The sequence below is a fragment of the Salmo trutta genome, chromosome 14 (genome assembly GCF_901001165.1).
Source record: "Salmo trutta chromosome 14, fSalTru1.1, whole genome shotgun sequence".
In the NCBI taxonomy this organism is placed as follows: Eukaryota; Metazoa; Chordata; class Actinopteri; order Salmoniformes; family Salmonidae; genus Salmo; species Salmo trutta.
In genome coordinates this window covers 42,392,505-42,417,378 of record NC_042970.1, presented here as the reverse complement: position 1 = coordinate 42,417,378, position 24,874 = coordinate 42,392,505, and the positions used below count along the sequence as shown (strand labels likewise).

General features: G+C 43.9%; 1 protein-coding gene across 1 annotated transcript in view; it reads left to right on the top strand.

Moving 5' to 3' along the window:
• Positions 1-21,310, top strand: part of LOC115208120 (contactin-2-like) — a 95,371-nt gene extending 74,061 nt beyond the window's left edge. Inside the window, exons 3-22 of the mRNA XM_029775927.1 lie at positions 7,065-7,206; positions 7,361-7,533; positions 7,827-7,922; positions 8,765-8,977; positions 9,320-9,422; positions 9,752-9,933; positions 11,383-11,519; positions 11,672-11,801; positions 11,928-12,078; positions 12,446-12,573; positions 12,707-12,882; positions 15,349-15,469; positions 15,735-15,893; positions 15,988-16,208; positions 16,334-16,568; positions 16,771-16,886; positions 17,599-17,785; positions 18,737-18,849; positions 19,311-19,479; positions 21,075-21,310. Of these exons, the coding sequence (XP_029631787.1) occupies positions 7,065-7,206; positions 7,361-7,533; positions 7,827-7,922; positions 8,765-8,977; positions 9,320-9,422; positions 9,752-9,933; positions 11,383-11,519; positions 11,672-11,801; positions 11,928-12,078; positions 12,446-12,573; positions 12,707-12,882; positions 15,349-15,469; positions 15,735-15,893; positions 15,988-16,208; positions 16,334-16,568; positions 16,771-16,886; positions 17,599-17,785; positions 18,737-18,849; positions 19,311-19,479; positions 21,075-21,184 (3,062 nt within the window). The 3' untranslated portion in view covers positions 21,185-21,310. The remainder of the gene's footprint in view (positions 1-7,064; positions 7,207-7,360; positions 7,534-7,826; positions 7,923-8,764; positions 8,978-9,319; positions 9,423-9,751; positions 9,934-11,382; positions 11,520-11,671; positions 11,802-11,927; positions 12,079-12,445; positions 12,574-12,706; positions 12,883-15,348; positions 15,470-15,734; positions 15,894-15,987; positions 16,209-16,333; positions 16,569-16,770; positions 16,887-17,598; positions 17,786-18,736; positions 18,850-19,310; positions 19,480-21,074) is intronic.
• The last annotated feature ends 3,564 nt before the right edge of the window (positions 21,311-24,874 follow it).

Sequence of the window (24,874 nt, the reverse complement as noted above, 5' to 3'; positions counted from 1 at the left end):
TTATAAAGTGTTTAAACACTGTTTCCCATGCTTGTTCAAATGAACCATAAACAATTAATGAATATGCACCTGTGGATCAGTCGTGAAGACACTAACAGCTTACAGACGGTAGGCAATTAAAGTCACAATTCTAAAAAATTAGGACACTAAAGAGGCCTTTCTACTGACTCTGGAAAAACACCAAAAGAAAGATGCCCAAGGTCCCTGCTCATCTGCGTGAACATGCCTTAGGCATGCTGCAAGGAGGCATGAGAACTGCAAATATGGCCAGGCAATAAATTGTAATGTCCATACTGTGAGAAGCCTAAGACAGCGCTACAGGGAGACCGGACGGGCAGCTAATCGTCCTCGTAGTGGCAAACCACGTGTAACAACATCTACACAGGATCGGTACAACGGAACATCACACCTGCGGGACAGGAACAGGATGGCCACAACAACTGCCCGAGTTACACCAGGAATGCACAATCCCTCCATCAGTGCTCAGACTGTCCGCAATTGGCTGAGTGAGGCTGGACTGAGGGCTTGTAGGCCTGTTGTAAGGCAGGTCCTCACCAGACATCACCGGCAACAATGTCGCCTGTGGGCACAAACCCACCGTCGCTGGACCAGACAGGACTGGCAAAAAGTGCTCTTCACCGACGAGTCGCGGTTTTGTTTCACCAGGGGTGATGGTCAGATTAGCTTTTATCGTCGAAGGAATGAGCGTTACACCAAGGCCTGTACTCTGGAGCGGGATCGATTTGGAGGTGGAGGGTCCATCATGGTCTGGGGCGTTATGTCATAGCATCATTGGACAGAGCTTGTTGTCATTGAAGGCAATCTTAATGCTGTGCGTTACAGGGAATACATCCCCATCCCTCATGTGGTACCCTTCCTGCAGCCTCATGTTGGATCGGAGGGTGAGGGCTAGGGCCATTCCCCCCAGAAATGTTAGAGAACTTGCAGGTGCCTTGGTGGAAGAGTGTGGTAACATCTCACAGCAAGAACTGGCAAATCTGGTGCAGTCCATGAGGAGGAGATGCACTGCAGTACTTAATGCAGCTGGTGGCCACACCAGATACTGACTGTTACTTTTGATTTTGACCCCCCCTTTGTTCAGGGACACATTGTTCCATTTCTGTTAGTCACATGTCTGTGGAACTTGTTCAGTTTATGTCTCAGTTGTTGAATCTTATGTTCATACAAATATTTACACATGTTAAGTTTGCTGAAAATAAACGCAGTTGATAGAGAGAGGACGTTTTTCTTTTTTTGCTGATTATACATACATACGCTGGCAAAAGATGCAAGGCCACAGAAACCCAGAAACAGACACACACACTCATACATCCCAATGGACACACTTTGACACGTAGTATGTGTTAACTTTCTATGCTCAGTAAACAAGAAGTGAATAACATACACAGACAATCACATACAAGGCCACACTCATAAACACATACTGAAACACAACACAAACATGTCCCACTAGACACATTTTGAAAGGAAAAAAATGCTCTATTCATCACTCCAGAGATCACTCCAGAGATTCAAGTCGAAATTTTAAATTTTTGCAGGTCCCCAGGAAGTTGGGAGATGCCGTCAAAACCGTCCACTGTCGGCAAAAATAAAGAAATAAAACATTTGCAGTTTCCATCAGGCCTGTCATGCCATTTTTTCCCCCAACATTCTTTACTCACATAAAAACACTGGATGGAAACCTGGTTATAATTCATCATCCACATTTGTCAGGACATTGTAATTTATAAAGCTCATTCGAAAATAAAGATTTGATTTGCACAGTGTGCAAGTCTTCAATTTAGACCACAATTAGTTGAATGAGCTGTTAGTGAAGGGCCGGGAAAAAAACCCTGTAAACTCCTGTCCTGTGTATAAAAAAAACCTGTGACAAAATGTGCCCTCCTGTACTGAACAAGCCATGAGATGTCCCTCACTTGGGAATTACTTATTTTGTACAATGGACTGTGTTTTTAGGACTCATGCACATATACAGGAAAACCAATACAAATGTTAACATTTACTATAAATGTACAAGTGTCTCAACACGTTTCTTGTTTTCAAGCTTGGGCATCTAGTGATTGCAGTTCATTTGTATAAGCCACTGCAAGGAGAGATAAAACCATCAATAACAATTCAATGCGGTGTATAGTGTGTGTGTGTGTGTGTGTATATATACTGCTCAAAAAAATAAAGGGAACACTAAAACAACACATCCTAGATCTGAATGAAAGAAATATTCTTATTAAATACTTTTTTCTTTACATAGTTGAATGTGCTGACAACAAAATCACACAAAAATAATCAATGGAAATCCAATTTATTAACCCATGGAGGTCTGGATTTGGAGTCACACTCAAAATTAAAGTGGAAAACCATGCTACAGGCTCATCCAACTTTGATGTAATGTCCTTAAAACAAGTCAAAATGAGGCTCAGTAGTGTGTGTGGCCTCCACGTGCCTGTATGACCTCCCTACAACGCCTGGGCATGCTCTTGATGAGGTGGCGGATGGTCTCCTGAGGGATCTCCTCCCAGACCTGGACTAAAGCATCCGCCAACTCCTGGACAGTCTGTGGTGCAAAGTGGCGTTGGTGGATGGAGCGAGACATGATGTCCCAGATGTGCTCAATTGGATTCAGGTCTGGGGAACGGGCGGGCCAGTCCATAGCATCAATGCCTTCCTCTTGCAGGAACTGCTGACACACTCCAGTTACATGAGGTCTAGCATTGTCTTGCATTAGGAGGAACCCAGGGCCAACCGCACCAGCAAATGGTCTCACAAGGGGTCTGAGGATCTCATCTCGGTACCTAATGGCAGTCAGGCTACCTCTGGCGAGCACATGGAGGGCAGTGCGGCCCCCCAAAGAAATGCCACCCCACACCATGACTGACCCACCGCCAAACCGGTCAGGCTGGAGGATGTTGCAGGCAGCAGAATGTTCTCCACGGTGTCTCCAGACTCTGTCACGTCTGTCACATGTGCTCAGTGTGAACCTGCTTTCATCTGTGAAGAGCACAGGGTGCCAGTGGCGAATTTGCCAATCTTGGTGTTCTCTGGCAAATGCCAAACGTCCTGCACGGTGTTGGGCTGTAAGCACAACCCCCACCTGTGGACGTCGGGCCCTCATACCACCCTCATGGAGTCTGTTTCTGACCATTTGAGCAGACACATGCACATTTGTGGCCTGCTGGAGGTCATTTTGCAGGGCTCTGGCAGTGCTCCTCCTGCTCCTCCTTGCACAAAGGCGGAGGTAGCGGTCCTGCTGCTGGGTTGTTGCCCTCCTACGGCCTTCTCCACGTCTCCTGATGTACTGGCCTGTCTCCTGGTAGCGCCTCCATGCTCTGGACACTACGCTGACAGACACAGCAAACCTTCTTGCCACAGCTCGCATTGATGTGCCATTCTGGATGAGCTGCACTACCTGAGCCACTTGTGTGGGTTGTAGACTCTGTCTCATGCTACCACTAGAGTGAAAGCACCGCCAGCATTCAAAAGTGGCCAAAACATCAGCCAGGAAGCATAGGAACTGAGAAGTGGTCTGTGGTCCCCACCTGCAGAACCACTCCTTTATTAGGGGTGTCTTGCTAATTGCCTATAATTTCCACCTGTTGTCTATTCCATTTGCACAACAGCATGTGAAATGTATTGTCAATCAGTGTTGCTTCCTAAGTGGACAGTTTGATTTCACAGAAGTGTGATTGACTTGGAGTTACATTGTGTTGTTTAAGTGTTCCCTTTATTTTTTTTGAGCAGTGTGTATATATATATATATATATATATATATATATATATATATATATATATTCCTGTTTAGATATGCATTTCTGTAATTATATTGGACATGTTATCCTTTTTCAAATGCCAGTGTTTGTTTTGTATCCAATGCATGTTACATTAGTATTAAAAACAGATATATAAATAATGTATAAATATTCAGACCTTTGCTATGAGACTCGAAATTGAACTCCAGTGCGTACTGTTTCCATTGATTCCCTTGATGTTTCTACAACTTGATTGGAGTCCACCTGTGGTAAGTTCAATTGATTGGACATGATTTGGAAAGGCACACACCTGTCTATGTAAGGTCCAACAGTTGACAGTGCATGTCAGAGCAAAAACCAAGCCATGAGGTCAAACAAATTGTCCGTAGAGCTCCGAGACAGGATTGTGTCGAGGCACAGACTCGAAGGGTACCAAAACATTTCTGCATTGTTGAAGGTTCCCAAGAACACAGTGGCCTCCATCATTCTTAAATGGAAGAAATGTCAAACCACCAAGACTATTCCTAGAGCCAAGCTAAAAAAAAATCATAGCCTGTATCGTGCATGCGAGCTTACCTGTCATATTTCTATTAATGGAGCAGCAGATCAAGCAATTTGTGAGAGGATCTACACCTTAGAATAATTATTCTTTCAGGTAAAATGTTAGGATATTGGGGTCCTAAGAATGTAGGAAAACCAGTACACATACTACCCCACACACAAACACACCCAAGGACACAACAAGAACATTGAATTTATCTGACGATATAGAACTGTTGGTCTGTTTGGTTGGGAAGTTCATAGTTAGCCTACCTCAGGTTATTCTGTTGTGTTACTGTAAAAGAATAGGCCTATTCGTTCAACCAAATCAATCAATCAACTGTATTTTATAAAGCCCTTTTTACATCCAGCAGTTGTCAAAGTGCTTATTAACATGCCCAGCCTAAAACTCCAAAGGGCAAGCAATGCAGATGTAGAAGCACAGTGGCTAGTAAAAACTCACTATAAAATCAGTAACCTAAAAAGAAACCTAGAGAGGATCCAGGCTCCGAAGGGTGGCCAGCCCTCTTCTGGCTGTGCCGGGTAGAGATTATATGAGTAATTGGCCATTAAAGGCCAGATCGTTCTTCAAACGTTCGTAGATGACCAGCAGGGTCAAATAATAATCACAGCGTTTATAGAGGGTGCAACAGGTCACCACCTAAGGAGTAAATGTCAGTTGGCTTTTCATAGCCGAGCATTCAGAGGTCGAGACAGCAGGTGCAGTAGAGAGAGAGAGAGAGAGAGTCAAAATGATTTGATATTTAGATATTGAGAGATACTCATTGTCCTCTCTCATTGCCACACCTCAAAATAAACACGAACAGTGGTTTGTATGGCAGATTTCTAACATGCAGCACTGTTAGCTGGTAGGTTGGGATGTTTCCAGGGTATGAAATAATTTGGAAATGTATCTTCTGTATGGTTGTGGGATTGCAGTCCCCCTCCACACACACACACACACACACACACACACACACGCGCACACACGCACACACGCACACAAACACAGCATCCTAGCACCCCAGCATAGCAAATACCCAGAGAGAGGAGAGACTGATTAGAGAGTCCCCAAACAGCCTGTGTGTCTCTCACTGCCCCAGATTTAAAGGTCCAATGCAGCTATTTTTATCTCAATATCAAATAATTTCTGGGTAATAATTGAAGTACCTTACTGTGAATTCTTTTTGACCATTTTAATTGAAAACAAACAAAAATACCAGAAAATGTGCTGTTATTGGCAGAGAGGTTTGAAACTCTGTCTTTGTTATTGGTCTATTAACTTGTACTGCCTGGTGCTGTCACCAGGCAAGCCCACACTCCATCCCACCAAAACAGACTGAAATTTAAAGCGGTGTTTTTAAACAACTTTTACACTAAAAGGGCATTATCATAATTGTCAAAATTTTGCTGTATTATTCCAGCCTCATAGTTTTGACTGCACTGGGACTTTAAGAGCTCACTTTCTCACACACACACACACACACACACACACACACACACACACACACACACACACACACACGTACACATGCATGCTCATGTGCACACATACCATCTCTTTCTTTTATCTCTTTTTTCCTCCCTCCCTCTTTCCCTCTCTCTCACACACACTTTTTGTGCCACGAGGATTCAGCATTAGATTCCCATATGTTCATGAGGCGTCTCTAACCCAATTTGCGCCGTATAACACGGACAGATTCTCTGTGTACCTGGAGAATAGCTAGCTGTCTGTTCCAACCGGCTGTTTCTACCGCACCTTCTGCTTCTCTCCTCTCCCTCTCTCTCCACCCCTCCACTCTTCTACTCTCCTCTGTTCATCCCCCTCTCCACCTTTACCTGCGCCTCTCCTCCCTCTAGCCACCCCAACACTCAATCTCTTTTCACTCTTCAGCTATATGTCCTCTCCCCATTTAAGTCCCTCTCCTCTTTCTCTCTTCATCACTGTAGTACTGAACAGTATTGTCCCTGACAGCCTGTATCCCCTCCAGATTCCCACCCTTTGGATCTCACTCCCGCTTTTAGTGCAGATGGTTGTTTTACCATAATGCTTGCCTGCACAACTCCTGCTTCACACTCACACGCGCACACACATCTCTGAGTCATGAACACATAATGATGTGTTTTCTGTCAGGGGAACAGGGAATAGGGGAAAACAGGCCATCTCAACACCATCCCAGAGTACATTATTTCGATGAGATTAAAATGGATTGGATTATATTTAATCAACTACTTCCACTGTAATTTGTGAACATTTCTCATTCAATTAGACAATTCCACATTTTCTGACTTTGGCTTCCCAAAGCACAGATGAAACTTGTATTTACCACTAACTGAATTTCTGAATGGTGATACATGGTGTTTTGGGGATCCTTCCTTTCCATTTAATTAAGAAAAAATATGTTAAAGTGATACAAAACATGTTGGTCTTCCCTGTGGCTCAGTTGGTAGAGCATGGTGTGTGCAATGCCAGGGTTGTGGGTTCAATTCCCATGGGGGGCCAGTACAAAAAAAAAAAGTATGAAATATTGGATAAGAGTGTCTGCTAAATGACTTAAATGTTAGTTGTTTTGAAATGTTGTGTCTTTCAATAGCCGCAGTACAACACAGTTTCAGTTGAATACAGTTTGAAAAGTGAAAGACCCTTAAAAAAAATGTGGAATCTAATTGTTTACTCTAAATCCTGATTGATTGGAAGGGGCTGGTAGTAGGAAATTGGGTGGTTGTTAATTCTGATTTTGTGTATGTGTGTGTTGACAGGCGGGGACGTGTGCATAACGGGTCATGACAGTGGGCCAGTGTTTGAGGAGCAGCCCAGCAGTGTGGTTTACCCAGAGGGTCTCAGTAAGGGAACAGTTACTCTCAACTGCCAGGCTAGAGCCAGCCCTGCTGCTACGTACAGGTAAGAACAAACATGTGCGCACGCACACGCACACACACGCACACACACACACACACACACACACATCAGAGAAGCAGTCATCAGAGAGGTGGTACAGGTACTAAGTGCTCATCTCTACAGCGTTATGTAACTTCTTCCCCTCCCTGTCCGGTAGGTGGCATGTGAATGGTACGAATGTCCCGGTAGGGGACCCCCGGTATACACTGGTAGCCGGTAACCTGGTGATCAGTGGTCCCCAGTACGGCAGTGACGGAGGCTCCTATCAGTGTCTGGCCATGAACCGCTGTGGCACCATACTCAGCCGCGTCGCCAATCTCAAATTCGGCTGTGAGTACATTCATTTATTCATTTATTTATATTTATGTATTTACCATTCTCTGTGTTGATGCATATTAATCAAGATGTATTCGATCCCCGTTGTTATTCATCAAACTCTATTTTGTGTGGATCTCATCTCATTCCATTGATTGGTTTATATAGTGAAAAGAAGAAATTGCTCAGTGAGAAGTACACTTTCGTCTAGTGGTACTCTTGACTGGATTTAATTGAGTTTTTTTTCATTGTTTTGTGTAGTTTGTTTTCTATCTTCTTGTGATATCCTTCTTTACTGTTTTTTTTAGATCTCCATGACTTCTCTGGGGAAGGGCAGAGCCCACAGACAGTGTACGAGGGTGCAGGTGCCTTCCTGGCCTGTCAGGCCCCCGCCCACTACCCAGGTACACACACACACACACACACACACACACACACACACACACACACACACACACACACACACACACACACACACACACACACACACACACACACACACAGACACACACATGCTCAAATCAAAATCAAATCAAAGTTTATTTGTCATGTGCACCGAATACAACAGGTGAAGAACTTACAGTGAAATGCTTACTTACAGGCTCTAACCAATAGTGCAAAAAAAGGTATTAGATGAACAACAGGTAAGTAAAGAAATAAAAACAACAGTAAAAAGACAGGCTATATACAGTAGCGAGGCTATAAACGTAGCGAGGCTACATACAGACACCGGTTAGTCAGGCTGATTGAGGTAGTATGTACATGTAGATATGGTTAAAGTGACTATACATATATGATGAACAGAGAGTAGCAGTAGCGTAAAAGAGGGGTTGGGGGGTGGTGGGTGGCGGGACACAATGCAGATAGCCCGGTTAGCCAATGTGCGGGAGCACCGGTTGGTCGGCCCAATTGGGTAGTATGTACATGAATATAGTATAGTTATATGACGATGCACATATGATAAACAGAGAGAAGCGGGGGGTGGGGGGGGGGGGGTGCAAATCGTCCGGGAAGCCATTTCATTACCTATTCAGGAGTCTTATGGCTTGGGGGTAAAAACTGTTGAGAAGCCTTTTATTCCAATCTCTGCTTTCTCTCTGAGTGCTCCCTTGAACTAGTTTGTGGAATGTTTTCATTGATAAGCCCCTATTTATGGCACATTGATTAAGTCTCACTCTCCTCCTTGTCTTCTCTCTCGCTCTTGCTCTCCCTTCTCTCTCTTTCTGTCCCTTTCTCCTCTCGTTAGCGCTGTCCTACCGCTGGTTCGTTAACGACTTCCCCAGCTTCGTGAAGCCTGAAGGGGGTCGGTGGTTCGTCTCCCAGGTAACGGGCAACCTGTACCTGGCCAAGGCGGAGCCTAACGATACAGCAAGCTACTTTTGCTTCACCACCATCGACATGGACATCAGTACCAAGAGTACCTTCAGCAAGGCCAACCAGCTCACCGTGCAGCCAGACGGTACAGGAGTGTGTGTGTGTGTGTGTGTATGTGTGTGTGTGTGTGTGTGTGTGTGTGTGTGTGTGTGTGTGTGTGTGTGTGTGTGTGTGTGTGTGTGTGTGTGTGTGTGTGTGTGTAGAGAGAGAGAAAAGGTCTATTCAAGCACTCTGTTACTCTTACACGGTAATTGTGCAGCTTTGAAAAGCTTTTGACATTTCAATTGACAAGGAACTACAAAGAATACAGTGCTGTACATTTCTCCTCTAAGAAGAGAGACTTGAAGTGCAGGTGTAGCTTATAATTTGCTTTATTTCACATCAGCTATTTTCTCTGTTGTTGACACGTCCTCTCTGTTAACCACAGCCAATGCCAGAAAGTCAGCTCCTGCTATCAAAGTGCGTTTCCCAGCAGAGACCTACGCCCTGGCAGGACACACCACCCAGCTGGAATGCTTTGCCTACGGAAAGTATGTCCCTGATCCATGTTATTATCCCATATTGTTAAAATATCTCCAATTTGCAAGCTTGCAACAATGCAGTAATCAATAACAATTTAATACTAAAAATAACAAGGTAGAACAAAAACACTCGAGAAATAAAAATAAGAGGAACACGATAAAGTATGTAAGCATTCTCTATACAGGATGTGTTGTATTCTGTATCCACACCCTCTCGACCTGCATTCCCCTTCTTACCTCTCCCTCCTCCAATTTCCTCTTTCTCCTCCACCTCCCCCTCCTTCTGCCCATGCCTCTCTCCCTCTTTATCCACCACTGCTTCCCTTCCCTCACCTTAGTCCCGTCCCAAAGTTGCGTTGGAGGAAGGTGGATGGTCTGTTGCCGTCTAAGGCCGGGGCCAGTGCAGAGGGACCCATCCTCACTCTGCCTGAGGTGACCTTCCATGACGAGGGCGTGTACGAGTGTGAGGCATACAACTCTGAGGGCCGCGACAAACACCAGGGACGCATCAACGTGCAAGGTAGGGTAGAGACACAAACAAACACAAACATAAACACACACACACACACACAAGCCCAAAACAACAAAGCTTACATTCCTCATAACCTGATCTACACTGAACAAAAATATATACGCAACATGAAACAATTTCTAAGATTTTATTGAGTTACAGTTTATATAAGGAACTCAGTCAATTGAAAAACCACTAGGCCCTAATCTATGGATTTCACATGACTGGGAATACAGATATGCATCTGTTGGTCACAGATACCTTAAAAAAAAGGTATGTCGTGGATCAGAAAACCAGTTAGTGTCTGGTGTGACCTCCATTTGCTTCATGCAGCGCGACATCTCCTTCACATAGAGTTGATCAGGCTGTTGATTATTGCCTGTGGAATGTTGTTCCACTCCTCTTCAATGGTTGTGTGAAGTTGCTGAATATATGCGGGAATTGGAACACGCCATCGTACACGTCAATCCAGAGCATCCCACACATGCTCAATGGGTGACATGTATGGTGAGTATGCAAGCCATGGAAGAACTGGGACATTTTCAGCTTCCAGGAATTGTCTATAGATCCTTGCGACATGGGGCTGTACATTATCATGCTGAAACATGAGGTGAAGGGAGTGGATGAATGTCACGAATCACACTTCTCCAGCATGCCAGTGGTAAACGAAGGTGAGCATTTTCCCACTGAAGTCGGTTACGACTCTGAACTGCAGTCAGGTGAAGACCCTGGTGAGGATAACAAGCACGAGATGAGCTTCCCTGAGACGGTGTCTGACAGTTTGTGTAGAAGTTCTTTGGTTATGCAAACCCACAGTTTCATCAGCTGTCCGGGTGGCTGGTCTCAGACAATCCCGCTGGTGAAGAAGCGGATGTGGAGGTTCTCGGTTGGCATGGTTACACGTGGTCTGAGGGTGAGGCCTGTTGGCTTATGGTAGAGAAATTAACATGACATTTTCTGGCAACAGCTCTGGTGGACATTCCTGCAGCCAGCATGTCAATTGCACGCTCCCTCAAAACTTGAGACATCTGTGGCATTGTGTTTTGTGACAAAACTGCACATTTTAGAGTGGCCTTTTATTGTCTCCAGCACAAGGTTCACCTGTGCAATGATCATGCTGTTTAATCAGCTTCTTGATATGCCACACCTGTCAACTGGATGGATTATCTTGGCAAAGGAGAAATGCTCACTAACAGGATGTAAACAAATTTGTGCACAACATTTGAGAGAAATAAGCCTTTTGTGCATTTGGAACATATCTGGGATCTTTTTTTCAGCTCATGAAACACGGGACCAACACTTTACATGTTGCGTTTATATTTTTGTTCAGTGTAGTATCCAGCAGCAAGTCTGAAACCCTGTTCCGCCTGAATATCACCATTATATGACCATCAGAACCATCCGTGTTTACCTGAATTTGTCTGTCAACTTGTCCCTGTATATGTTTGGTCCCTTCAGCCCAGCCAGAGTGGCTGCAGGTGATGAGTGACTCTGAGGTGGAGATCAGTTCAGAGCTGCACTGGACCTGTGTGGCTGCTGGCAAACCAAGACCCTCCATACGCTGGTTACGTAATGGACAGCCCCTTAGCACACAGGTATATACACACTCACACGTACACATAGACACACAAGCCAATATCGCTTGTCTCTCCCTTCCCTTATGTGATGCTTTTCCCCATCCCTATTCATTTACCTATATCTCCTTCCATCCATTCCTCTATCTCTCCATCCATGCCTCTGACATCAGGACCGAGTGGAGGTCAATGGGGGTCGTCTGAAAGTCATCAACCTGGCACTGGAGGATTCTGGGATGTATCAGTGTGTGGCTGAAAACAAACACGACACCATCTACTCCAACGCCGAACTGAGGGTGCAAGGTGAGAGGTCAGGGTTCAAGGGTTAAAACCAAACCCTGTAAACACTGCAGCCCAAGAGAAATGCAACTTAACACCCGAGTTCTAACCTCTCTATCTCCCTGTCCTCCCCCGTGTTGTGGTCTCCAGTCCAGGCCCCAGACTTCCGCTCCAACCCGGTGAGGAGGTTGGTCCCAGCAGCCCGAGGGGGGCAGGTTATGTTGGAATGTCGGCCACGAGCCGCCCCAAAACCTACCCTGTTCTGGAGCCGTGGCACTGAGCTCCTCACCAACAGCAGCAGGTACACGCACAAACACACACCTGACCCTGAACCTCACTTTAACCTTAGATTCAGACAGCCTCGACAGTTCTGGGGTGTGTGTGTGTGTGTGTGTGTGTGTGTGTGTGTGTGTGTGTGTGTGTGTGTGTGTGTGTGTGTGTGTGTGTGTGTGTGTGTGTGTGTGTGTGTGTGTGTGTGTGTGTGTGTGTGTGTGTGTGTGTGTGTAAATGTAAAATGGAGATTAAAAGAGAAATGTGATCTGAAGGAAAAGTGTCTCATGTTTTAGCTTTGATTTTGTCCAATACTCCCACCTAACAACAAGTGCAAACTGCAAACACATGAAAACATTTGGGATAATAAAGATGACGTTTCCTGCTTCTTCTCCCAGGGTGACAGTGACTCCAGATGGGATCCTGTGGATCCACAACATCAGCAGGGCAGATGAGGGGAAGTACACCTGCTTTGCTGAGAACTACTTGGGCAAGGCCAACAGCACTGGACACCTGTCAGTTAGAGGTACACATTTGCACACGCACACACATGGCATGCACATTCTTACACACGTGTACACACACACTGGCCCACTGAAACACCTGTGTAGTTTTAACTACTCTCCTCCTTCGCTTTCTCCTTCCCCTCTCTTCCTCAGACGCCACTAAGATCACCCTGGCTCCCTCCAACGCTGACATCAACCAGGAAGAGAACGTCACGCTGCAGTGTCACGCGTCACATGACCCCACCATGGACCTCACCTTCACCTGGGCTCATAACGGAGCTCTGCTGGACCTGGAGGACCCCGCCGGACCATACCACCGTGTGGAGGGGGTGAGTTGGTCAGGCCACAGTAGAATGTACCACTGCAGGAATGGGGGTGCGTCATGATGAATAAGACAAAGAAAATCCACAGGTTCACGTGAGGTTATTTTCAATCAAACTGTTTGAAATTGAATCAAACTGCCTAACAGATTATTTTCTTTATCGAAAAAACATTTAGTATGATTTTTTTTAATGAATAGTAGGGTTAATGAAAATAACCATTAAGCAGGGTGTATTTACAATGCATTAGTCAGATATATGCCTCATTTCAATCTAAATTGCGGACCATATCAAGGAAACTATCCATTCAATGTGCAGAGTCACACCCTACTGTTCACGTCTTGCTGATGAAACACTTCTATGTTGATAATGTGACATTGCCGTTTCCATGCCCCTGGGTTTACTGGGGATTAGAGTTTATAATCCTGACCCAAACAAATTACGGTCAGCACTATGATTTCACTGTCACTGGAGTCGTCTTATAATGGGATAAACTTTCAAAGCAGAGTGTTGGATATAATTGAATTTCATTTGAATTAAAATTACCTTCAGTACTGCTGTGAACTGTGATTATATGAATACTGAATACCTGGCTTGTTTCTCTGTATCAGACAGACCATGTCTCCAATTACCGAGTATGTCTCTAATTCTGAACAAACTCTCGCTCTCTCTCTCTCTCTCTCTCTCTCTCTCTCACACTCTTTCTTTCTCTCACTTGCGCTGTCTGTCTGTCTCTCTGTCTTTCTTTCTCTCACTTGCTCTGTCTCTTTCTCTCTCTCTTTCTCTCTCTCTCTCTCTCTCTCTCTCTCTCTCTCTCTCTCTCTCTCTCTCTCTCTCTCTCTCAATTCAATTCAATTCAATTCGCTTTATTGGCATGACGTAACAATGTACATATTGCCAAAGCTTATTTTGGATATTTACAATATAAAAATAAATTAAAATGAGAATTAAAATTGTCAACGGGACAACAGTAACAACAATAACCAAGGGTCAAAATAACCATATTGTCACGTCCTGACCAGTAAAAGGGGTCATTTGCCATAGTAGTATGGTCAGGGCGTGGCAGGGGGGTTGTTTTGTGTGTTTTGGGGGTTTTGGGTTCAAGGGGAATCTGTTCTAGTTTTCATTTTCTATGCATAGTTTTCCAGGTTTGGCCGAGTATGGTTTCCAATCAGAGGCAGGGGTCTTTCGTTGTCTCTGATTGGAAGCCATACTTAGGCAGCCTGTTTTCCTTTGGGTTTTGTGGGTGGTTATTTTCCGTATCGTCTGGGTACCTTGCGGAACTGTTGGTCGTTGTTATTTTTTCTGTTTAAGTGTTCTCCTAAAATAAATTAAGAATGAGCACTCTACACGCTGCGCCTTGGTCTGTTCACTACGACTCCTGTGACACATACATTCAACAATAACAATAAGCATACAGTAGAGGACATGTGCAGGTTGATTGGTCTGTCAGACAGTCCCTCAATTTATGGCAGGCAGCAATGTAGTGCGCTGCCAACCCACAGCTCTCTGCGTCCTCCCCCAACAGGACGGGTAGCCTATCCTCATCAGAGAGGTCTTTGAAACCTTGAATAAGGGTTTCAAATTTGGGAAAATGACACTCTCTAATTGTTTTATATTTTTGACATATTGTCAGGAAATGCCACTCCGTTTCAGGTTCTGCTGTTGTGCAGTGGTTGCACAGCTTTTCCTCTACAGGGAGCCAGGTTTTCCTGTGTCTACCCTTCTCAATGGCAAGGCTGTGCTCACTGAGCCTGTACTTTGTCAAGGTTTTTCTAAGGTTTTGATCAGTAACCATGGTCAAATAGTTAGCCACGGTGTACTGTCGATTTAGGGCCAGATTGCACTGCATTTTGCTTTGTGTTTGTGCTTGTGTTTCCCAATAAGCAATATAGTTTTGTTTTGACTGTGTTGTAATTTGTTTTATTCTGATTGATTGGATGTTCTGGTCCTGAGGCTTCAGTGTGTTAGTAGAACAGGTTTGTGAACTCAGCCCTAGGACCAGCTGGATGAGGGGACTCTTTTCTTTGCTCAGCTCTTGGCATTGCAGGGCTTGGTAATGATATGAGAGGGGGTCACTGTATTTTATATGTTTCCAAAACTTAATTGCTCTTTTTTGAGTTTTTATTATTAGTGGATATTGGCCTAATTCTGCCCTGCATGCGTCTTTCTCTCTCGCTCTCTTTCTCTCTCTGTCTCTCTCTCTCTGTCTTTCTCTCTCTGTCTCTCTCTTTCTCTCTCTCTCTCTCTTTATCTCTTTCTTTCGTCTCTTTCTCTGTCTATCTGTCTCTCTCTGTCTCTCTCTGTCTGTCTGTCTGTTTGTCTGTCTGTCTGTCTGTCTGTTTCTTTCTCTCCCTGTCTTTCTTTCTTTTCTCTCTCTGTCTTTCTTTCTCTCACTTGCGCTGTCTCTCTCTCTCTCTCTCTCTCTCTCTCTCTCTCTCTCTCTCTCTCTCTCTCTCTCTCTCTCTCTAACAGAAGGAGACCATAGGGGATCTGTTGATAGTGAGTGGTCAGCTGAGTCAGGCAGGTACATACAGCTGTACAGCTCAGACGGTGGTGGACAGCGCCTCAGCCTCCGCTAAACTGGTGGTCAGAGGTAAGACCCGACCATATCACAACAACTCACCTGTCCTTTTTCTATGATGGTCATCCTCATGAAATGTTTGTCTTACAGCATTGCAGGATTTCGATTCTACATTTTATGAGGATTTTACTTAATTACTTACTTGCATAATCCTCTTCATCCCCAGGCCACAATGAGCTCCGTCCACTACTTTCTGGGTGAGGATTTGTAGTTGCATGTAAATGAAGGAAGTTGGATAAATGTCCTGACTAAGCATTCTCCAACGGTCTCTCCTCAGGCCCCCCGGGACCTCCTGGTGGTTTAGTGGTGAAGAACATTGCTGAGACGTCGGCGGAGCTGCGGTGGAGTCGTGGCTATGACAACCACAGCCCCATCGGAAAGTATGTCATCATGGGATGCTCCCCACTGTCATCCGGATGGAGGACGATGAGGACAGGTGAGAGGACCACCGCTGTGTGTGCACGCGTGGGTATGAATGTATGTTTTTGTATCAATCAATCAGTCCCTGACCTCTCCCTCTCCCCGCACAGACCCATCTAACATTGAAGGCAATTCTGAATCGGCTCGTGTGGTTGGCCTGTTGCCCTGGATGGACTATGAGTTCCAGGTCATAGCCAGTAACATCCTGGGTAGTGGAGAGCCTAGCATGTCCTCACACACCGTACGCACCCAGCAAGCAGCTCCCACAGTGGCCCCTAGTGGACTAGGTGGAGGAGGAGGAGACCGCAACGAACTCATCATCACCTGGACCGTAAGTGTGTCTCTCTGTGTATGTGTATGCGTGCCTGAGTGTGTGTGTGTGTGCATTTTAGAGAGAGAGTTAGACGGAGAGCTTTGTCAAAGTTGACATGAAGTTTTGTTTGAATCTGATCCCAGCCCATGGCCAGAGAGTACCAGAATGGAGATGGCTTTGGCTACATCCTGGCATTCCGGAAGCGGAACACTCCGACATGGGTGGTGGAGCGTGTTTCCAACGTGGAGTCGTCTCGCTATGTGTACTCCAACCAGAGCCTGTCCCCCTACTGCCCATTTGAGGTGAAGATCAAAGCCTACAACTGTAAAGGAGAGGGTCCCTTCAGCCAGATCGCCCTGGTGCACTCTGCAGAGGAGGGTGAGTCAGAACAGATCTGGGTTATACAAGAAGAATGAGGAACATTATGCTACATTGCCACAAGAGGGCGATCAAAAACACAAAAAACGAAATGAAGTTACCAACCACATTTGTTCACTGTGTTCATCGTACGTGTGTGTGTTGGATATAATCCTCAACCCTAATTTCACCCCTGACCTCTGACCCCTGCCCCTCCATGCAGAGCCCACGGTGGCGCCCTCGAGGATCAACGCCACGGCTCTGACGGCGTTCGAGATGCAGGTGTCGTGGGACCCCGTCCAACACCTCAGCGCCAATGGCATCCTCAGAGGTTACGAGGTTAAGAACCTGCACAACATACACATAAACATAAACATATACCATGAAATATATCATACGATATATCCCCCGACGTGCATTTACCCCTAACAATGTGACATGCAATGGGCCCTGGTCGAAAGTTGTGCATTATAAAGGGAATAGCATGCAATTTGGGACGCATATCTAGACTTCAGGTTTAAACCAGTCTGAACCAGTCAGTACTGGTGTGAAAGTTAACTGAGGTAACAGCTATGGTGCTATTACCATCCTGAGGCAACAGTGACACTGCCCTGGAGATGACCTCATCTCATTTCCTCAGCCTTGATATCTTATATCCCCCGACTAATAAAGGTTTTATTCATTTATTTGATGTGTTGTTTGGTTGGCATCAGCATGTTTTTGTCCGTCGCCAGGCAGATTAGGTCTGATGGTTGGTTATCATGATGGCCCTGAGGGGAAAAAATGGGAGAGTCAGGGTGAGAGTCATTAATGTTATGACAGGGCAGCTGGAGGAAACTTTGCTCTTTAATCTGGTTATTGTTCATTGTACACATTTAAAAATAAACTGTTTAAGAGATAACAAAATGCTTTCATTTTAGGGCCTTCAAGTGATCTGTTCATATTTACCTCACAGTATATTATTTGATAGTTTCTTTTTTGGGGAAGACCCCCAGTTTTTCACAGAGATGTACTCTTGGTGGCATCAGCACACTAAAATGTGTGTTTACAGATCCGGTACTGGCGTCAGCATGAGCGGGAGGCAGCTGCAGACCGTGTGCGTACAGCCGGGTTGGAGACAACGGCTCGCGTGGCAGGACTGAGACCCAGCACCCGGTACCATGTTACCGTGCTGGCCTACAACAGCGCTGGCACAGGACCAGCCTCACCCAAATCCACTGTCACTACCAGGAGACCACGTATGTAGAACACACACACAGTATTGCCACCACCAACATACCGTACTGTTGGTGGTGTGACATAACAAACACACACACTCAAATATTATTTCAGTCCCCTGGCCACAACCCTCTTCGTGGGATCAGATGTGACATAACTGGGTTAGGCCAGTAGTGTAAGTATGAGTTCTCCCATGTGGGATAAGATGGATTGTCCCTACCAGCTGAGAATACCCCAGGGGTTCAAACACACAGTGTGTTTGGGAGGGGAGATATCCACCATGCACCTGACTACCGGTATGCACTGGGCTTCAAGAAAAACTCCTCCTAAAAACATTTTTATATTAGTCCATTGATATACACTGTAGTTCCCAAAATATTTTGCATGTCGGCAATCAAGTTTTCAAGATATGTAACTTTTAAAATGTAGAAATGCAGCCTGTATGATGCATTTTGTCATATCTCTTGAAAACTTGATCGCTGACATACAAAACATGTTGGGTTTATATCAACAATGGACTGATGAAACAAATACCAAAAGATAGTTTGAGGGTTTGAGAATTTTCCTTTAAGGGTGTAAAGGGATTCTAGTGGGGGATTTAGATCCTGATACAGAGGATCTTCTCCTCTCTCTTCTCCTCTTCTCCTGGGGTTCTCTCTGGAACTAAAAAGGGTTCTCCTATGGGGACAGCTGAAGAACCCTTTCGGAACACACGAACGTCGACATTACGCACAAATATACCTATATTAATATATTATATATGATATCATGCCTTTTAGTTTGCAGTTTGGTTACAGTTTGGATCATAACGTTGCTGTATCTATAATATGTGCGTGAGACCTTTGTATTATCAAGTTATTAAGTATCTAAGTGTAATTCCTCAATAACTTCCAGGTCATGTCTTGGTCAAGTAAGTTTCAGAAGGTGAGAGACCGGCCAGTAAGTTGTTGTCTGTTCTTTTATGTTAACAGCTCCTAATCGCCCCCCTGGCAACGTGTTCTGGAAGACTGATGGCTCATGGGTAACTGTGAGGTGGGATCATGTCAAGGCCCTAGACAACGAATCAGCTGTACTGGGCTACAAGGTGAGTGGTGTCTGTTTTGAAGGAGAGGTGTGTGTGCAGGTGGTTATGTGTTTGTCATATTGCAAATGCACGGTCAAAATATTTAAAATAATGTTAAAATGTGTGAAGGGAAAGGGGATATGCGGTCAAAATGATTCATGTTGTTTGGATAAATCATAATGAGCTACTTCTGTAAATAATCAGATTTGCAGAGCAATAAAAAGGTCATATAAAAAATCTTAGAGCATGATACGGCATATCATCAACAGATAACAATAACAATCATTTATTATTTTTATAATGTGATACTGTGCAGAGAGAAAAAAAGAAAAGGAATTAAAACATTAGCTTGTTAAACAAAAAATACTTCAACAAACATTGAACAAAGGGGCAAAGGAAAAACATGAAATAACTGCATTTCCTCTGTACAGTTTGTCGGAATCTGAAGTGAAGCCGTTCCCTCTCTCTCTCTGTTCTTTCAGGTGTTGTATAAGCATGAGGGCCAGTCTGCACTGAAGATTCTGGACAAGGGGAAAACGTCCGTCACCCTGCCCCTACCCAAAGACAACGGCTATGTGGTCCTGGAGATACGCTCCTGGGGGGAAGGAGGAGACGGAGCAGCACACGAGACCATTGTTTCCCGCGACTCAGGTGAGACAGACTGACTGGGTATGTCGTAATAATATCTCCTTTTTTCCTGAAGTGTACACTCATTCCCTACTTCCCACAAATCTAAAAGCATTGGATTGTTTGAAGGATGGGCTATACTAAAGGGAATTTTCCACCATATTTATATACCAGTCATTTCCTTTCAAATCAGTGAAGGGAAGTGAACAATTCCACACTTTGGGAGGAAGGAGATATAATAGGGACATAGCCACTGACACTGAGGTTTGATGGAAAGGAGACTTCGGCACAACACATTTTTTCAGTCACACACCACATAGCCCCAGAGCTTCTCCAGGCAAGGTTTTGTGTCAGGTTTAAGTTACATCCACTCCTGGGACTTGCCTAGCAGCAACACCACTCCTGCTGTGACTACAGGAGGAAATAAACCAAATCTCTCCTCCTGTTCTTCACCGAGTCTACCCCAACAGCTAGCATGGCCTGAGGCTAACAGGATTAGCTAGCTGTCACACACAGAAGGGTACAAGAACATAAGTGCTAATTTGAACCAAGAGGGACTAATTAGTATTTTGTCTCAACCGGTGGCTACACACGACAGCTGCCTGTGAGGTTAGGTTGATAGGCTGCGGATGGAAGTTGAGGTTTGTCACTGAGTGACAGGGTTTGGTGAGAGGCAGTGAGGGTTGATGGGGGTTTGCCTCACTGGGCTCTGTATTAGTGCACGCAGACATGCACATGGAGATGAAAGATCGTAATTTGTCTCAGCAAAATAATCCTGAAGTAGCAGGATTTTAACATTTAGTGTTAATGTTGCTTGATCGGTGGTTAGGCTATTATCTGGTCAAAACGAGGCTACATGAAAGTAGAATACTGTTAATATAACTGTGTGTTAGTGTGGAAACATCTCAGCAACAAAAGAGTGATCGAATTAAGACCCTACTTCTGTACTGGAAAACATGTGTTTGCCGGCACCACACACACACATTAGTACTTAGATTCTGCATAAATATGACCTATGCAGAAATCGCTCCATCATTTCCTAGTTGCAGAAATGTAAAAAATATGTGACAAAACAAGCAGGTATAGTGTAGAGAATCATTGTACCATCGAAACCGCTGTGAAATATATTTTCTATAACCAAAAGCATTGTATTTTCAGCTGTTTGAAGCTGGTGTACAAAACTGAAAGTAAAAGAGCAAAAACAAAACTTAAAAATGAAAGCTTAGAAATAGAGCACATAGAACAGATCTACCGCTTCCTAGACTTGCTTTCAATGAGAATGACAGATCTATAACTCACATTTCTATGATCATTTTGTTGTGTCACCCAGAAAGTTACATATTGCACCTTTAAGACTGCTTAAAGTTAGAACACAATAGAGCTGTTTAAGCCAGTCAGAGACGCAGGTTTAAATGAGTCCGTGTGAGTCAATTCGTTTTTCCATTGTGCTCCATATTAGGACCTGTCTTTCACTATTCTGAGACCCTAGCTGTGACTCCTCAAAAAAGCAAAGGAGGCAAGAAGGCAACTGTTGGGATAATACTGTACTAGATCATGTCTGCAATTCTGAACCCCCCCATCTCTCTCTCTCGCTCTGTCGCTCTCTTTCTCTCAAACAGGAACTGGAATGATGGTGCAGAACCAAGCAAGATCCCCATGGTCCAATCACGCTCCTCTCCTTCTCACCGCCACACTCTCCCTCACTCTTATTGGCTTACTGGACCTGTGATCTCCGCCAGTCCCTGGACATTGTGTCATAGTCATGGTGTCAAGCCTATTGTTCAGATTCACCTATCTATTGTTTTGTTGTGGCGGGGAGGGGAATTTGAACAGGTGGACAGGGGTGTGTGGGGTAATATTTTGAAGCAAGGGGGATGGGGGGAATTAAAATGACTAATGGTTATTGTATTCTTCTTTTTATAAGAACATCAAATCGGGAATTTTTTTTAAGTGTGTGTGTCTATGGGTGTTAAGGGGTCAGACTACCTGATTGTCAATTACATTGGTGTCATTAGAACCATGCCTTATGTGGATACGAGAGTCTTTTGTCCTCCTTCACAGCAGCAGGGCAATGCGTCACACTCTCCATGTCTCCTGGCTTCCCCTACTCTGCTATGAACCCTAAGCTCGGTAACGTATGTCAGTCGTGCTTTCTGAAGTCGGTTCAGTTTCGTGTCGTTTAAAAAAAAAAAAAAAATGGTTTTCGGGTTTCAATGTTATTTTTTTTTTACAATATATGCACTATGCATAACGTGGGTTGAATGCTGTAATAACACAGATTTTTTTTTTTAAAGCCCCATGATGGTAGAGACTACCCAATACTGCGTATCACTTATTAACCATTCACATGACTTTATTAATAAAATAGGTCAGTTGTGTAGGTATACATTTGTTTTATTTGATAACTTTGGACTAGATTCAATCAGATAAAGCAGTAACTGGCAATAGCAGACACCCGCATAGTGGATGTTTTGGAGGTGTCAGAGGTGAAACTGTATTGCGGTCAAATCGTGAGCAGCTGCACTGGCGATCATTGTCACGAAACTACACCCGCCCCATTTGCGTTAGAAGTTCAGAATAAGAAAGCGTAGGCTATGTAGAAATAATTACAATGAAATTGTAAAATCATTCAACTTAAATAATAAGGATTTCTATCAGCCTAATCAAGGTGTAGATTACATCTCACATTCTAGTGTTCAAATTTGTAAACAAGGCTGCATGTGATTTATCTTAATGCGACTCATTGTAGCCAATGGTAATGTCCACTTTAGGTATAATGCCGGGAGCTGCTTGGGGATTTGACAGCTCTAACACAGTTCTACCTACTACTACACGGTCAAAACGTCAGTTATGCGTATGGCGGCTAAAGCAGATCTGATTGGGCCCTTTTTTATTTTATTCCCAAGTCATTGTCTCATCTCTGCTCATGCAGTTGCAGCCAGCCAGCCTTCTATCTCTGTGCTCCCCAATGAGTCATCCTATATATTATCTGGCTATAGAGCTGCTGCCTATGTTGTCTGACGAAATCACTATTTTAGTAGTTCTTCCAAGTAAATAAGGCATACTTTCATGCCTGCTGAATACCAACTATCAATCACCTGTATTGTCGGGTAGAGATACCTCGCAAAGAAACAACTGCTCTCTCTATCCCTCCCTTCTCTCCCTCTCTGTATCTGCTCCACAAACTTGACCGGACAAGTAGGCACTCAATGGATTATGGTCATTATTGTTAATTACCACATTTTCTGCAGTAAACTGTATAGAATATTGGGCTGTTGAAAACTACATCTCCCTACTACATCACAGTTTGCGCTTGATCTGATTTCTATGTAGAGAAACGGCGCATTGAGCTTACAGTAAAAAAAAAGTTAAATACATGGAATTCAAGTAATTGAACCGACATCGGTCAATTAGTTAATTAAAAAACTAAAAATAACATTTTGGTTAATCGCTTAGCACTATATGTCACTCAACTTAACTTCTGTATGTAGAACATCATGTGTACATACAGAACAGTAGACATCTCTGGTTCACTCAGACACTGACCAACTCTTTTTCTCTTGAATAAGATGAAGGGGGATTAAACAGTGATGTCATTCATACATCTCATGGTTCTTCAGGAAGTCTACTTCAAATTGAACTCCCTGTGAATGGACGCTTGCTTACTTTCTTATGACACAACTCTTTGTCTCGTCCTAGGATTTTCTGCCTGTGTGTTGGTTTGTTTGTTTTATGTGATGTAGTTATGGCGGTGACAGCGTCCGGATGAATAACTTCCCTTGTCTATATGAATGTTTACCTTTATGTTTATGTTGAGAACTCAACTTGATAAAGATATTTATCAGTTCTTTGTTTACACTTTTTTTGTGCTTGCATTGTGTAGAATATTCAGACACAATTTACATTCAGCGTTTTTTGGGTTGGTTATGAAACCCATCTGGGCTGAAGTGTAAGATGAGTATTTCGCCATGGCAATTGTTGCGATATAACGATGAAAGCAGGTACTGAAGACCGATCACAAAGTACAGTGTTATCGTTCACCTCTTACATAGCATGTCCTGTTGTTCATTAACTGTTAATCATGCAACACTTCTGCCATAAACACTGCCTGTCTGAGGAGAGTTCACAGCAAGGATACGTCATCTAAGGAACATGCCGCATCTGCTAGTTAATCATGAAGCCCCTGTGGGATTGATTTGGGTGGACAGCAAGGATAATACCCACACACTGTTTAGATGTTCCCAATGTTCCTACAGTTACAATACTAACATGTCAACCAACCACTGTCCTTGTCAAGCCTGTTGTCACTGTATATTAAAACCATGGCAGCTTTTGAACAGTGGGTATTCTTTTCCCATATTTGATACCCCCTTGCACCTGTAAAGTCTGTTGAATGTGTGTTCTGTATAATACCTTGAACTATTGATTTTGGGCATAGTCAAGTAGTTCAACGGTAAACAGCCGTTTCAACACAGTGTGTCTGTTCTGAATATAACTACCGGTAGATGAAGCTTAGGCAACAGGAAACAAAATGGCAGCTACTGTATGTTGTCTCTTTTTTTTTCTTCATTTCTGTTGCTCTGAAACATTCGTAGGCAGGTTGGCTAGCAGCAATACAGTTCTGCTGCTACATGTTGAATCTATGCAGTAGAACAGTGCAAGGCATCAAGACGTTTTGTGGCACTTCGGGGTTTGTGGGTCATCATAAATTGTAATTGTAAGTTCATGATTTCGATACATCTCAGGAGTGTAGGAATCAAACAATACTTTTTCTGGTTTGCAAGCGGTCCGGAGAAGCCAAAATCATATTGTGTTTTGTTATTTGTAAAAAGTCTGGAAGGTGAAAAAGGTTTGTTGAGTAAGTGGTTGGATGATGGTTTTTCTGGTGTTGTTTGGTTGTTAGCTACATCTCACTTTGTTGTGCCCGCAACTGTATAGAAGTTATTATGATGTTATTGACTCTCTTGAACAGACATCGATTGATTGTCAACATCAGAATGAGCAAGACACAAACACACTCCGGACATGAAACATGTGGATGACAATCTGATAGTACAGCAACAACACCAGTACAATCTTAGAACAAAATGGTTCCGTAAGGGTTCTTCACCTGTCCCCATAGTAGAACCCTGGAACCAAAAGGGTTCTACCAGGAATCAAAAATTGTTCTTCAAAGGGTTGTCATATGGGGACATTCGAATAACCCTTTTAGGTTCTGGATAGCATTTTTTTTCAACGTGTATACCCAGAGTGCCCAGTAGTGACTGTAATGTTGCTTTTATAATACATAGACATATTCAGCACTACACTAGTCCCCACCTGACAGTTTTTATGTTTAGACCAATGATGTTGTTTTGATTTTAGTGTGTGAAGCTACTTAGCCCTGTGCCTGACGGTGTTCAGGGTAATTTTATATTGG